A 16,710-nucleotide genomic window follows, 5' to 3' on the forward strand; every position below is an offset into this window, starting at 1 on the left:
TAGAGAATAAGAATTAGGTACCCCCCTACCCCCCTCTCACCCAGACTCCCCTTTTAAGCCTTCATTCTTTTTCCTTCTAGGCTATGGTAATCTTCTTCTACTCCTTGGTCTTCTTGCTTCCTCTTTTCTCCCTTTTCTCCAGTCTTACCAAAAGAATCCTTCCCAGGACAGGTCTAAACTTTCCCTGTTCAGTAACCTTCAGTGGCTTCCTGCAACTTCATTTAAGGTGTAATCTCGTTAGTTTGGCATTTAAGCACCTTCACAGTTTGGCTTCACGCTACATTTTTAGCTTTATTTTATATTGTTCCCTTTTACCCTATGTTCCAATTGGACCCCTAGCTACTCCTCAAAGTTGACATCTCCTGCCTTTTTATATTCCTTCAGCTGGTCCCCCATCCCTGAACTCCAATCTCTTCCCCATTTGTCTTTAAGAATCATTTTCCTTGGCTTAGTGTACTGGGAGCCAGGCCTAGAGAGAAGAGGTCTTGGATTCAAATGTGGCCTCAGCCACTTCCTAACTGTGTGACCCTGGGCAAGTCACTTAACACCTCCACTGCCTAGCCCTTATTGCTGTTCTTCCTTGGAACCAATGCACAGTATTGATTCTGAGATGAAAGATAAGGGTTTAAAAAAAAAAAGAAAAGAATCCTTTTTCTTCAAGGCTTACTTCAGGTGCTGTCTTCTCTCTGTGTGTGTGACTCTCTTCTCTCCCCTTTGTAAGTGCCAGAATCTTGTATATTGTAGGTGTTTGGTGCATGACTGTTGGCTGAATCTAACAGCAGTGTGAGACTTAAGCAGATTGCTCAGGAAGCTCCGAGGTCTCATTCTACCCTTTGGAAGAGTTTGGACAGCCATGCAGAGAATAAATGGATGGCCATGATCCTGTAGTACGACCTCTCTCTCCTGTTTCCTAGATGGACTGGCTTACCTCCGCAGCCCTTGGCCAGAGAACATTTCACCAGGCACACTGGCTTTTGGAAAGCTCCCACTGAGATCACTAATTGAATGTGAAAAGTCGTCATTTCTTCCCCCTCAATCACTCAGGCAGATCAGTGTGGATCACCTGTTCTGTGGCCAACACGTATAAGAAGGCCAAGGGGGCATTATGGCATTAGTCTGCACTCAGATGTTCACAAACCTGATCCGGCTCAACTCTTATCTCCCATGCTGGAGGGTCGAATGGTCTCCCCTCCCTACCTGTTTCCTCTGTGGAGGGGGGATGATACTTCACTGGATCACATTATTAGACAGTATGCCAACATGGCTCTGCTGACTTTACAGGTCACTTTACAGGGAGTCTGAGCTAGAGATGCACATCTGGGAATCTTTCTAAAAAGCATATTCCCTCCTGCCTTTAATAACTAAATCTGTGATGATGCCCTTAGATCTTTGGGCATCTCAACTGTGCTTTGGGCTCCTATCTCTAACTGGCTACAGGGCTTCTCCAGTTAGACAGCCCATCATCACTTCAGAGTCATCATGTCCAGAGGGAAGCCACATGGTCCGGTGGAAGGAGCTCAGAGACCTCACTTAACTCCTATGGGCCTTACCTCCTCTTCTGAAAAGGGGGTTGGATTGGGTGACCTCTTAGGTCCCTTCTCCTCCAAAACTGGTTCTCCCTCCCAGTTTTCCTTTTTCCTCTAAAGAGCATCAAGATTCTCTTAGTCCCCTAAAAGGTTTTTCTTTTTAAGGTGGTTTGCTTGTTTGATGATCCTCTGGAGAAAGACTGAAGCTGCTTGAGGAGGGGATGGATATGGACTCAGAGAATACAGGCGAATAGGTGCCTTGGTTGAGAAGAGAGACTTCCCGTCAGTGCGGAAGGGAAGATGAAGGTCTAAGAGGAGAATGCACATCTGGCTGTCTCCACTGACAGCACGGAGTCAGAGGTGAGGTCATCTGTCCAGAATGTGGCTGGGGGAGAGGAGCTGGGGAGAGATGAAGGTCAGGAACAACCGGGGAGGACCCTGAGTCACTGAAATGTAAAGAGCAGGACAGATAGAGCATCTGAAGCCCAGCCGAATTTGGATTTGGGGATTCTATGCCAGCCCAAGTCTGCATGTAGATTTTGTTTCTTTAATTTCTTCTCGGAGCGCATAATGGCTGAAGAGCAGAGAGGAGAAAATAGAGAGCAAGGAGGCTGACGTTCCTTTTTGGGGCCGTCCCCAGCCAGGGAAGGAGGCTGTACCTTTAGTCATTGCCATCAGAGGACTGATCGTGATGCTTTGTGAGTGTGGGGGTGACGGGGTTGGGACTAGTCAGTCTTTGTTAGCATGGGATGCAAAGTCATTTACAAACAAGAAACTGAGGAATAGACTATGATACTACACTTGGGTGTATATGAGGATGGTTATAGAAAAGCAGAAATAAGTTAATTCAGTTTTCATTGGACTAGACAAGCGATGTAATTACTAAAAAGAGAACTTACTAGTTATAAGTATGTTTCTTCACCCTTCCTTCATCAGTTTCTCTATCTGTAAAATGGGGATAAAGAGACTTTACTAACTTAGCTCGTGAGTTGTTAGGAGGAAAGTTGTTTTATAGACCTTAAAGCATGGGCTGTGTTATCTAGTATCACTGTTGTCTACACATTTCTTTTGGCCTCCTTCCTGCTTTAGCCTCTCAGCTGATGGACCGATAGACCCAGTTCTGCCAAACCCCTGCCTGGGGTTAGCTGTGAACCCTGCATTATCATTACCTCATTACCTACTAGGAACTGTAAGCAGATCTCTTAAATTCTTTGGGTCTGATGTTTGTATCTTCAGAGCATTGTCCCATTTTCTGGAATAACCTCCCCTTTTGGGATCTTCTGGAATGGCTCTCTCTTTCCCCTTATATACTGGAGGCATGTGATGGCATTGTGTTTGCCTCAGCTGTTTCTAATTAACCCACTCAGGCTGTCTCTGAGTGAATGATTCACCATGACTTAGAAACCTGATTTTTTTTTTTAAGGAGCCAGATTATTTTACAGCACAACCAATATATATTCAACAAAGTGAACCCACCATGGATCATAAATACAAAGCAAAAAGGTTTCCATTAGGATAGAGTGAGAAAAGAGTGTAGAGCAAAGGAAAATGACCCTTTTTGTACAACCGTATTGATCATTTGAGATGTCTGTATTCCAGGTGGAGAGTTTCTATTCAATTGAAGGATTATGGATTTAGAACTAGAAGGAGCCTTAGAGGTAACTGGACTAGGGTTTCCTTTTTGTTTCGTTTTAGTCCAGTCATTCTCAGGCTGGGTCTGGTCCATGAACTTGGAAGGGAAAAAGATGACATCCTCCTCTTCGTTAAACTCTCACAGGACTTTGCTTCCCACATTTAAGATTGTTATTCTGAGGAGTCCATGACAGAACAGGTTAAGAATTGCTAATCTGGTGCAACCTCTTCCTTTTATAGCTGAGGAAAGAGGAAGGGATACATTCATCATCATACAGGTAGGGAGGAGCAGATGTGTGACTTGAACCTTGGGCCCTGACGCCCAATGCAGAGCTATCTTCAGCACACCATCCTGCCTTCCTATTTGTACTCGAGGTCATGGATTTAGTCTTCATTTAAAGCCTTTTCTCCAAACAGATTTGCAAACTGGGTGTGTAAAAATCCCACATTGGACTGTGTTGCCTGGCAGCACGTGTCCCCAAGTGGTCGCACATGCCACGCATTGTAATGTTCTCAGTGCTGGGGCCAGCTGGCTGGACATGTCCTGCCACATGGGCTGGGGCCTTCATTCCTCAACAAAAACAGCAGCCAGCACCAGGGTTAACAGAAAATGACAAACCAGGCATGGACGAGAGAGGCGCCAGCGGACCAGCGGGATGGCCTTTGATTTGCTTCTGTTATTTGCATGTCTTTCTTGTGATGGCTGTGAAGTATTCAGAATGAGAAAAGTTTTTTAAAAGACCTGCTGACTCCTCCTGGAAAATGTGGGGAGGCGGGGGAAACCCCTCCTGTTTAGAGACCCATTATGTCCAACAGTCCTGCATTTTCTGTATCTTTTTCTTCATTTTTATTAATGCAAACATTTGCATGAAGACAGAATCTTTGTTTCTTAAAAGAGTTCATCTGCTCCTCCTGCTGCTCATTGGCCCGGCCATGCCAGAGCACAACAGAACCTTTGTTATGTTCTCAGCAAAGCTGTTTATGAACGGTGGCTTACTGAAGACTGTTTCCTGTGCTGTATGCTTCCACTTTGTCTTTTAAAAAAAAAAAAAGAAAAGAAAATAGTCCTTCCAAGTGAAAAGAATTTGGACTTTCTGTTATTCAAGTGTTGGATGGTAAAATTACAAATGGCTCCCAAGCTTGCACAGAACTGGTAATTGCATCAAATGCAGTTTTTCTCTTTACCTTGTACATAATGAGGCTCTTACTAACAGTGGAAAGAGGAAGTCTAATTGGAATGCAGAGAGGAGGGGATAGTCCAGAGACAACCAAAAGATCAATAGAGCAGAGGACTCCAGTGATTTTCCTCATCCTAGTCCTTTAGCATGGTGTTTCTATAATGGTACCTCTTTATTGGCACCTGAGAGGGGACAGTTATAAAACTGTATACAGCACCACCATTTGTAAGCAAGTCCTGACATCAAGTGCAAGTTAAGGGAAACTTGTCACCATGACATCCCTCCAAGAGAAGGTCCATTAATTGTGTTTGTTTGGTAGGATCAATTTCAAAAATAAAGTTTATCTTTTTATCTTAGGCTGTTAGTTTAGGCAAGACACACATATATGAATGGGGTGCTGACTGTAGGTGGAGTGACAGCTTTCTACAGACCTATCTCTACCTTGGTTTAAAAAAATTAATATTGTCCATAATGCTTATAGTTTTCCCAATATCAAATCAGCTTTGCATTTCTCTTATAAATCCAGTTACTAAATGATTTACAAGTGAATTCTTTCAGAGAACAATTAATTTCAACCTAATGGCTGTGCCTCTAGTCATTAACTCTGAGCAGCTCGTGCCAACTGAAGGAATTCATTCAATCATGGTGACTTTCCATCGCAAATTCATGTTATTTTTTTCAGTAGGCAATTCTTTTATTTTTCCTTGATTGAATTTCTTTAGTAGCTGTTAGAAAACTTCTCTTCTTCCCTTAAAGCTCTCAGTAACATTCCCTTCTCCAACTTAGATGTCCTTGCCATCGATTGTGAACTCCTTTTTCTCCTTCTCTGCATTAGAAGTCTTCTCTGTATTATCTTTATCCCTCCTTTCTTCCTTTCCTACCTTCCTCCAGTGCTTTGAAAAGGAAATGGCCCTTCTCCTTGCTAAGGCCAACTCTTCTCCTTATGTTCTCAGTTTTTATTCCCTCCTGTCTCCAAGAGTCCCAAATGATCATTTTCTCTCTCATCTTTTATCCCTTTCTATCTATCCCATTAAAAAGATAAACTTTCACTTGACCTTTCTGTCCCCTCACACTTTCCCTTTTTGTTCCCAAATTGGGATAATAAATACTTGCTGCCTCTGCCTTTTTTCTTACCACTCATTTCTCTGCCTCTTTCAGCCTGACACTATTCAGCTGAAACTGTTTTCCCCAAGGCCACTAAATGGATTTACAGGTGAACTCTGCCAAACATTTAAAGAACAATTGATTCTAATAGTACATAAATTATTTGCAAAAACAGGGAAAAAAAGAGAATCCCCCAAATTTCTCTGAGACAAGTATAATTCTGTTACCTAAACCAGGGAGAGATAATGTAGAAAAAGATAGACAAATGCCTCTAATGAATCTCATTGCAAAAAATTGAATAAAATTTCACAAGTTATAAGAACAAATTACAAAGTGTATACATTACCACTAGGTTGGAGTTATGGCAGAAATATAGGCATTATCACAAGAATCATAATTTTACATCAGTAGATGCTAAAAAGTTTTTTGACAAAATATGACATCCTTTTACATTAAAAAATGAAAACACATAGAAGAATAAATGAATCATTACTTAAAATGCTAAATAATATCTGTCTAAAACCCAACAATTAGCATTATTTGTAATTGAGAAATGCTAGAGACCTTTCCACAGATCAAGGTTAAAGCAAGGATATTCACTGCACCCATAATATTTGAGCTAGGACTAGAAATGCTAGCTATAAGCAATAAGACCAGAAAAAGTAAATGAAAAGAAGCATGACAGATAATAAAGTTATTGCTTTTTACAGATAATAGGATACTTAGTGAACCCTAGAGACTCAACTAATAAGTAATTGGAACAATAACTTCAACAAGGCAGCAGGATAAAGAAGAAATCCATATGAATCATTAGCCTTTCCATATATTACCACATAAAATTCTACAAGAAGAGAGAAAGAAATTCCATTCACAATTACTCTAGAATGTATAAGATATTTGGGAGTCCACCAAGATAAAGGAATTATGTGAATACAACTACAAAAGATTCTTTTTTATTTCTAAACCCTCACCTTTTGCCTTAGAATTGATTCAAAGGCTAGACAATTGGGGTTAAGTGACTTGCCCAAGGTCACATAGCTAGGAAGTGTCTGAGGTTAGATTTGAACCCATGGCCTCCTGTCTCTAGACTTGGCTCTCTATCCTCTGAGCCACCTAACTGCTCCCCAAAACATTTTTTACAGAAATAAAGACCTATATAATTGGTTCTCATTTGCCTTTGCCTTGCTTTATCTTTTTTTTTTTTTCCAACTTTTGACAACCCTTTTCTCCTGAATACTTTACTCTTTTTACTTTTTTGATACTGTGGTCTCTTGTTTCTCATCTTCCTTACCTGACCATTCCTTGTCAGTCTCCTTTGCTGGATCAGAATCCTGCTTTGGGATACATAGTCCTGTTTTCCTTTGGGTTTTTTTTTTCCCTTGAGTCCTGTTCTTTCTGTCAGTGATCTCATCTGCTTTTGTGGGCTCAGGTATCATCTCAGAACATGAGCCACAAAATTTATATATTGATTCCTAATCTTCTGGTGAATTCTATCCCCATATTGTAAGTTGCCTGGACACATTCTTCTGTGGATCATCTGCATATGTCCAAAGTAGAACCCTTCTCCATTGAACTCCTTCTCCAAACTTCCCTGTTTCTCAACCACTCAGGCTTTATGGATTTATTTTGTTCTGGTTCATGTTATCATTATTCTTAGTAATATTTTCCCCCTAATTACATGTAGAAGTGATTTTTAATGATCACATTCATTTGGGAAAAAAAATTTGTTTTCTCACATTTTGAGTTCCATCTTCTTTCCTTCCTTCCTTCCCTCCCTTTAACTCCTCCCTGAGATGGTAAGGAATTTGAAAGATGTTATTCTACATAGTGCAATCATACATATTTCCATATTCATCACATTATGGAAGAAGACTTCATGAAGACATTAAAGTGGGGAAATGGCCTGCTTCAATCCACATTCAGACTCCCTCAGTTATTTCTCTGTCAGAGGAGAGCATTTTTCATCAATTCCTGCATTGTCCTGGTTTGCTGTATGACTGAGAATGGCTAAGTCATGCCCAGTTGATCATTGTACACTGTTGCTGTTGCTGTGTACTATGCTCTCCTGGTTCTGCTCGCTTCATTTTGCATCTATTAATAGAAGTTTTCCCAGGTTTTTCTGAAATCATCCTGTTCATTATTTCTTATAACATAATGGTATTTCAGGCTCTTATTATTATACATTGGACTATTGTTACAGGCTTGTGATTATTCTCATAGTCTCTCCAATCTATCATCCTCTTGTCTGCTCAAATAATCTTCCTCCCGCCAGTATGGCCATGTTACTTCTAGAATACGTCTATGGAGCAGCTCTTGATCCTGAAATGGATGAGAAAACTGAGGCGCATGCAGGTTAAGGGAGTTTTCTGAAGAAATGGATTATCAGAGGTGGAATCTGAGCTAATGCTCTTTCTAACCCATTCTAGACAGGTTCCCTAGCGAGACCTGTGACTCCCTTGACATGAATTCTTCCTCCAGTGATACCAGTAGTAAAGTATATCACATCTGTCTACTCAGTGCTAACTATGGTTCTTGCCCTCTGCATATCTGTCCTAGGCACTCCCCCGACCATGCTGAGTTTGACCATGGGAGGGGGAACTAGCATTTATTAAGCACCTATCATGTGCCAGACACTGTGCTAAGTGCTTTACAGATAATATCTTGTTTGGCCCTCACAGCAGTCCTCAGAGGTTGGTGCTATTATGATCCCCATTTTACAGATGAGGACAGTGAAGTCACCCAGCTAGTCAGGGTCTGAGCTTGGATTTGAACTGAGATTTTCCTTATTTCAGATCCAGCTCTATCCACGGTGACACTTAGCTGCCCTGTTCTGCTCAAAAACCTTCAGTGGCTCCCATTTTCTTCAGAATAATGCTCATCTGTCAGTCTGTTTCAAAGGCAACTCTTTTGAAATTTCATTGTATTGATCAGATTTGGATAGAATATTTTAGGGGGCCCTGCATCTTGCCGGCAGGCTGTAATTTGCCCATCACTGGACTAGACCAATTAAACTAGCATTTAGGGCCCTCCATAGTCTGGCTGCTCTATCTTTTCCCATCTTATTTTGAACCATTTCCTTTGCTTAATCATCTATCTAAACTGGACTACTAGCTGGTTCTTTAAATTTCCATTTCATCTCCTACTTCTGTGCATTCCTGTTGGCTCGCCCCTGTGTCTAGAATGTGTTCCCGTCTTACCTTTGCCTCTTAGAAACTTTGAATGGTATCTACTTCTATGGGAAACTTTTTCTAATTCCCTCACTTATTTCTGTTGCCTTATCTGTGTACATTTTGCATCTGCTAGTCCAGTGTAGGCTCCTAGACATTCATTTACTCCTTGGCATGGTCAGGTCTTTCTACCCCCAGGTCCTAGGCTGGGGCTTTATACATATTGGGCAATTAATCAGTATTTGTTCAATTGGATTCAATGAGTCTTTATCTCATTTACTAAGATATTTCTGCCTCAGGATCCTGATTTAGATTTAATACACTCTCTGACTTCCTGAAATGTACTTCTTATTTCCTAGAGGAGATTGTTGTGAATATGAAAACAAAGGAATCATTTTTGAACTTGTCAAGTTCATGGTTATTTGGCTTTGAATTCTTCTATCCAAACAACTATGTGATCTTAAAGTACTGTTTTAAAGTTTAGATTTTGGCATAATACTTTTTGTTGAGGCCAAATAATCTGATGTTTTAAATTTGAATCACTGTGAAAATCTTTTTTTTTTTTTTTAAGACCCCTCCCTTCTGTCTTAGAATCAATACTGGTTCTAAGGCAGAAGAGCAGTAAGGCCTAGTCCATGGTGGTGAAGTGACTTGCCCAGGGTCACATGGGCCGGAAGTGTGTGAGGTCAGATTTGAACCTAGGTTATCTCCTCCCTAAGCCTGGCTTTCAATCCATTGATCCACCTAGATGTCCTCTCTTAAGGAAATCCTTCTTTTTTTATTTTTATTTTATTTTTTAATTTTTGTAAAACCCTTACCTTCTGTCTTGGAGTCAATACTGTGTATTGGCTCCTAGGCAGAATAGTGGTAAGGGTAGGCAATGGGGGTCAAGTGACTTGCCCAGGGTCACACAGCTGGGAAGTGTCTGAGGCCAGATTTGAACCCAGGACCTCCCATCTCTAGGCCTGGCTCTCAGTCCACTGAGCTACCCAGCTGCCCCCTAGGAAATCCTTCTTGAAGAGAAAAGATCTTAATAATGCAAGACTCTAGCCTATGTCAAAAAATCCAGGTTGGAAATACTTAATTGATGATCTTTAATCACACAGGATTTATATCCAAACAGATACTCAAAGCCAAAGTTATTTGGGAAACAAAAGGAAGGAGAGAAATTTTAATATTTGGCCAGAGCCATAACAAGAAATATTTGCAGTTGGGGCAAAAGCCAAATAAATGTTTTTAGTTGGAGTTAGGTAATCTTGGGGGAGAAAAACCAAAGATACTCTAGGACTGTGTTGGCAAACCTATGGCACCCATGCTGGAGTATGTTGGAGGAAGCTACTCCCATCTCCTTCTCTATCAGTCCTGAGGACATTTCTCCAGTGACCTATCCTTCTGCCCAGCAACCAATGGGAATGCTTCCTCCCTCCCTCATCTGGGGCAACTCACATGTGATGTGAGGATGCCTTTTGGGCACTCAGTCTCTAAGAGGTTCTTCATCACTACTTTAGGACATGGGTGTGAATAAAAGTGAGGAGCTCTTCACTGTGGATTTTGTTAGTTCCTAGGACAATCAAATTTAGTCCAAGAAGCAGGTGGCATCTACTCTATGGAAGACCGTGTGTTAGATCTTGGGGATCTAGGCAGAAAATAAAAAAAGTCTAAGCCCTCAGGGAACTGACATGCCACCAAGGTGGATGCCACATGAAAACAGACAATATAGACATGATTATTTAAGAAGGAGGATAGGACCTAGGGGGAGCTGAGAAAGCCTGCCTTTCCCTGAACTGCCAGAGGCCAGGGCCAGTTTGACTGGCTGACTGAGCTGTCATGAGGGAGCACATTGTAACTTTGGGCCAAACTAGTGAGGGGGACCTCATGAAGTACCCTCTTAGAGGACCGTTAGTCTCTTGCCACTTATTAGTTAGCAACTTAATTTGCTAACTAATAACTCTTAATTAATATCAGGGTCAGGTTTCTTCTATTAGCTTAGAAAAAGTTTTCTTAAACTATAGAGTTCTCTAGTTAGGAACCATCTTAAACAGGCAAGAAGATATTTTCACTATAAGCTCCAAGTCAATGTGTGTACTCAGAGAGGTGACAGCATATAGTTTTTAATTTTTTTAAAATTACACCTAGAAACAATTTTTGACAATTGTTTTCTGACATTTTGTGATTCAAATTCTCCCCATCTTCTCTTCTCTCTCCTCTCCTCAAAACGGTAAATAATCTGATATAGTATGATAGTGCAATACATATTTCCATATTCCCCATGCCATGAAAGAAGACACATAAAAGAAAAAAATCATGAAGGAGCTTAAATGAAAAATGATATCCCTTGATCTGCAGTTTCTTCTAAGGCTGTGGAGAACTTTTTTCATTGTGAATCCACTGCAGTTGGGTGACAGGATATAGTGGAATTAGCACCCTGGATGTGACACCTGATATCACTAGCTGTGTGACTTTGGGCAAGTCACTTAAGCCTCCTCAGTTTCCTTATCTGTCAAGTGGAAGAAATAGTTCTCTGATTCCTTCACAAAGTTGTTGGAGAAAATCACACTGTAGACAGGAGAGTGCCACACGTGGTAATTCTTTGAGGACCTGCCCTTTTTCTGGCTTGGGTCACCTCACTGAAGCAGATGGACAGCCATCTCTTAACCTGGGACAGCTTTTAAGAGTTCCTGTGGCCAAGACTGGAACTCTGGACCCCCCCAGGGAGACGGGGCCTTGGTCAGCAGGTAGTACCTGCTAGAGCCTCCTGGGTCACCTGCCAGCCACCACAAAGTCTCTATTCCAGGAAGGAGTGTAGTGCAGACTAAAGGCAGTTACTCTCTTACCAGCACCGGCATGGTGTTTGCCCAGGACAAATACAAACACACACATATAAACATTAGTTATGCCTGGCAGCGTGATAGAGTGCAATGAGAATGGAGAGCAGCATTGTTTTTTGAACCAGGCAGGTGCTACTCCTCTATTCTGCCCTTGTTAGACCACATCTGGGGCTCTGAGTTCAGTTCCAGGCACTGAATTTAAGAAGGATGCTGTTGACCTGGAAGATGCCACCAGGATGGTCAGGGGTCATGTCTTGAATATCAGAGAAAGGAATTGAGGATGTTCATCTAGAAGAAAGGAGGCTTGGCAGGGACACCATGACTGTCTTTGAGTATCTACGGGCTGTCTTGTGACAGAGGCTTGGACCCATCCTGCTTATCCCTGTGACACTGAGCCAGAAATAGTGCAGAAAAGTGTCAGAGACACGTCTGGATTTGCTATAAAGAATAGACTTTTTTAAAAAAACTCTTTACCTTTTGTCTTAGGGTCACTACTAAGTGTCAGTACCAAGGCAGAAGTGCTGTAAAGGCTGGGCAGTTGAGATTAAATGACTTGCCCTGGGTCTCATAGCTAGAAGTGTCTGAGGCCAGATTTGAACCTGAGACCTCCCATCAAGACCTGACTATCCACTGAAGGACACAACTGGCCTAAGAATAAGCATTCTTGATTGAGCTTGTCACATGTGGATTCTGCTGCCTCAGGATGTAGTGGGCTTCCCTTCACTAGAGATCTTCAAGCAAAAACTCATTAACACTTGCTGAGCATGTTGTAGAAAGGATTCTTGGCCTTGGTTGAATTAGATTGCATCTGAGGTCCTTCCAGCTCTGAGGTTCTGTGATTCCTAAGACTGGCCTTGGAGCCAGAGTTCCTGGATTCAGATTCTGCGTCTCCCTCTTTCTGCCTGTGTGACCTCAGGCAAATTGTTTCATTCTCTGGCTGGCAGTTTTCTTATTTGTAAAATCCTAGGGTTGACTTGATGAGAAGTTCTTCACCTTTTTTTGGTGTCATGGGCCCTTTTAGCAAGCCAGTGCAGTCTATGAACCCTTTCTCAAAATATTTTTGATTTTTTAAAAAATTATAATTTAAGGAAATATTAAGTTTAAGTTAGAAATTATTTTTAAAAAATGTACTTTTTCCCCCAACTAATTTCATGGATATCCTGAATCCTATCCATGAAGGCATGTTAAGACCCTGCAGACTAGAGGATCTTGGAAGCATTTTCTAAACCCATAATCCTAAGTGAATCATTATCCTTGTAAGTGAAAGGGAGAGATATAGTGAAAGAACTTTGATGGTAGAGATGAGGAGTGGAGACCCGGGCCAGGAGCCATGCTCAACATAAACTTCTGGGCCTCAGGGTCCTCCTATATAAAATGAGGAAATTGGATAAGGTAGCCTTTAAGATGTCTTCCTGCTCCAAATCTATGCAAACTAAGATTATATTCATTAGGAAGATGAGAAAGTTGTGAGAAGTTTGTAGCCCTAAGCAAAACATCCCCAACCTCCTCTTTTCCCCCTTACCTTTCCTTAAATGGAAAACGAACAAATGTTCTTGGGGGTTATTTAGGCCTTGTAGAGAGAAAAAGGGGTACTTTAGTCTTTAGTCATTCATTCAAAGAGAATGAATGAAAAAAGAAAAGAATATACCTATTTCTCATTTACATGATACCTTCACAAAAATTCACCAAGTATTAGGGCATAAAAATCTCACCAACAAATACAAAACACTCAGAAACATTAGACATATATTTTACCAGATACATTATGATAAAAATTATTTTAAATGGCCCCTGGAATAACTATTAAAAATTAGAGACTAAATCTTAAAGAATGGATTTGTCAAAAAACAAATCATAGAAATAATAATTTCATTAAAGATGATGACAGTAATAAGATAGTCTACCAGAATTTCAAGGATGCAGTCAAAGTAGCCTCATGGGGAAATTATATCCCTAAACACTTTTATCAACAAAAGAAAACACAGATCAACACATTGGTCATGCAACTAAAAAATCCTAGAAAACCAACAAATTCAAAACCACCAACAAAATACTAAAAGAAGAAATCCTGAAAATCAAAGGACAGATTGACTGGTATGAAAAATATCAAAGGCAAATTTATAACCAATGAAGAAGAAATAAAATAAATAATTTGACTCAACTATATGCCAGTAAAGCTGATAATCTAAATGAAATTTTCCTCATTTACAAAAACAAGAAAAAGATTAGAGACTGGATTTTGGGATTAATCTGCATAGAGATAATTACTGAGCTCATTAGGGTTGATGAGATCACTGGAAGAATTGGAGTCTTGGTGGGTATCCATTCACATTTTTTTGTGGGAAAAGATGATGATTCAGTAAAGGAAACTAAGAAGGAACAGTCAGAAAGGTTGGGGTAGATAATCCAGAGAGAGAGAGAGATGTCATTAAAGTCAAAGCAGGAGAAACCATTCAGAAGTTTCAATAGCAAGAACTCAGATAGGGTGAAGACTTGAGAAAAGGCCATTGCATTTATGGGTTCAGACTGGTGAAAGGGAAAAGCTGAGAATATGGACCTCCTTCCCTTCTTTGGAGGAGTGGGGATGATGATGTGGAAGATTCCATGTATTGTCAAGAATGGTTGGCCTTTTGGTTTGGCTGAACTGATTTCCACCCTTTTTTTCTTATTCTTTGTTATAAGGTAATGGTTCCCTCCCAGCCTACCGCAAGCACGCCTGCTCCTAGTTTGTTCTCCCCGACCACCCCTGCCTCATCTACACAGACTCCAGGCTACAGCTTTGGATCCCAGGCCACACCAACTCCAGGCCCGGCCACTGCGGGCTTGTCTTTAGGGTTAAGTGCGGCAGAGTTAACTTTGGGCAGCAGTAGCACCCCACTCTCTTCAGGTATCACGGGGGACTTTGGGCTTGGCAACAGGACACTTAGCAGTGCCGTAGCAAGCAATGCTCCAAGCCAGATATCGACGCCTCCTGGCTCCGTTTTTGGCCCTCCTACTACCACTGCCACCCAGCCTGCATCATCCGTAGGATTCTCCTTCCATGGTGGAAATGCTTCCCAGACGGGCACCACTGGCTTCAACCTTGGCTCAATGGGGAATGCGAGTCAACCATCAGTACTTCCAGGGTTAACCTTTGCTGCTGCCCCTCCAGTGTCCACTGCAGCAGCTTCCACACAGCCACAGACTGCCTTTGGCTCTGGAGGACTTGGATTGTTGTCCTCTTCGGGGTCTGCTGCTGTGCTCTCTGGATCGCTGGCCTCAAGCTTCAGTCAGGGACCTGCGTCAGCTTTTGGCTCTACACCATTGGGCTCGACACCAGCACCTGCCGCCGCCGCTCCTGGGCCTGCCCTGTTTGCTTCCACAGCAGACTCTTCCTTTGCCCAGGGGTCTGCCCCCAGCCTGTCGAGTGGGGCTCCATCCACTTCAGTTGGAGTGCCGGGATTTGGTTTAAAGCTTCCTGGGTCAACGAGTGCAGCTACCTCTACCACGGCTTCGGCTTCCACTCCGGGCTTGGCTTTGAGTCTGAAGCCCCTGACGACGCTGGGCACTGGCATCATCCCTTCCACCAGTGCTGCTTTGCCCGCGGCGACCCCAGCTCCTAGGCCCACTATGGATCAGGAGACAAGCTCTGTGATGACTTATGCTCAGCTGGAAAGTTTGATCAATAAATGGAGCCTGGAACTGGAGGACCAGGAGAAACACTTCCTTCACCAGGCCACCCAGGTGAATGCTTGGGACCAGACATTAATTGAGAACGGTGAGAAGATTACGTCTCTGCACAGAGAAGTTGAGAAAGTGAAGCTGGACCAAAAGAGGCTGGACCAAGAACTGGACTTCATCCTGTCCCAGCAGAAGGAGCTGGAGGACCTGCTGACCCCTCTGGAGGAGGCTGTGAAGGAGCAGAGCGGGACCATCTATCTGCAGCACGCTGACGAGGAGCGAGAGAAAACTTACCAGCTGGCAGAGACCATCGACGCTCAGCTGAAGCGCATGGCCCAGGATCTCAAGGATGTCATCGAGCACTTGAATGTGTCTGGAGGGTCCCCTGACACCAGTGACCCGCTCCAGCAGGTCTGTAAGATTCTGAATGCACATATGGACTCGCTTCAGTGGATTGATCAGAATTCAGCGTCCTTGCAGAGGAAGGTGGAAGAGGTATCGAAGGTTTGTGAGAGTCGTCGCAAGGAGCAGGAGCGCAGCTACCGGATGGTCTTCGATTAAATGGCCCGAGATGTCATGGATAGAGTTGTTGTGGTGTCCATTATATAAAAGGCCTTGGTGCCAAGTGGAGTAAAATGTGCAGTTACTATCTATTGCAGTTAATTTTCATCCCAGTAAAGTTTATCTGGTGTTCTTTTCCTATTTTAAAAATTTATGGTTGTAAGAGAAAACTATACCGTAATTTTGCATTAGTTATATCAAAAAGTTATAGTTTTGTGAATCTCTTTATGTCCATTAAATTGATTACAGTGCTTTGTGAAAGCTTCCAAAATTTTTTTCATTATTGGCATTCAGTAATTGGCCAATTATGTAACAAATATCTTTTTCCTTATTGACAACAAGCATGTGCATATTTGAAGCAGTGTAGGTTTATTTTCAGAGTGATTTGAAACCTTCATGGTCACATGCACAACATCTTGTTCATGCAGCAATTACACTAAACTTGGATTGATTTCTGACAGTATGTTCTTGGAGTTTCTCAACTGTCATCAAATTGTTTTCCCAAACTGCTGCAGAGGTTTGGCATGAGGGCCAGACTGCTTCTCTAGGGACAGTCAGACACCTGTGCACACCCTCACTTGTGTTTGTATTAGGCCTCACCAGAATGCCACCCCCATCCCCCTTATCAGCTGTGTAAGCAAGTGATCGAAATGTTAGCGCTGTACGTGTCAGCTCAATAACTGTTTGCCCAGCATTGTATCTTGAATCGTCCTGAACCATCACAGAAAGGACTTATAGAAATAAACCTTATCTGGGCTCTCATTGAGTCTTAAGACTTTTTCCCATTTAAACTTGTCTTCTGCTTATTTATGTTACTATTTTGTCTGGTGGATTTTCACATGAACTAGTTGGTAACACTGGTCAGCCAGTCTTTCAGTAGGATTTCTTTTGAGAGAATATATTGCCCATGTGCCAGTGGTAGAAGAGAAATAAGTTACATTGAAGAATTTTGGTTTTCCTTGCGAAAGTTAGTTTATATATGATTATTGTTCAAAACAAAGCAACATATGAAATTGAACTTTAAGGATATTTATCATTTAATACAGGAGTAACT

At 41.9% G+C, this 16,710-nt stretch overlaps 2 protein-coding genes across 3 annotated transcripts in view; both read left to right on the forward strand.

The window, feature by feature from the left end:
* The window catches only part of LOC123251905 (nuclear pore glycoprotein p62-like), a 31,679-nt gene extending 16,023 nt beyond the window's left edge, over positions 1–15,656 (forward strand). The window contains exons 1-2 of one of the 2 annotated variants that reach the window (XM_044681231.1): positions 3,848–4,311; positions 14,118–15,656. In XM_044681231.1, the coding sequence (XP_044537166.1) occupies positions 14,121–15,656 (1,536 nt within the window). In that variant the 5' untranslated portion in view covers positions 3,848–4,311; positions 14,118–14,120. Of the gene's footprint in view, positions 1–3,847; positions 4,312–14,117 lie in introns of those variants that run through there. The other variant, XM_044681232.1, reaches the window with a different exon arrangement.
* The window catches only part of C6H11orf49 (chromosome 6 C11orf49 homolog), a 170,688-nt gene that overhangs the window by 16,096 nt on the left and 137,882 nt on the right, over positions 1–16,710 (forward strand). The gene's annotated exons all lie outside the window — the stretch shown is intronic.

This window comes from Gracilinanus agilis, chromosome 6 (assembly GCF_016433145.1).
Source record: "Gracilinanus agilis isolate LMUSP501 chromosome 6, AgileGrace, whole genome shotgun sequence".
Taxonomy (NCBI): domain Eukaryota; kingdom Metazoa; phylum Chordata; class Mammalia; order Didelphimorphia; family Didelphidae; genus Gracilinanus; species Gracilinanus agilis.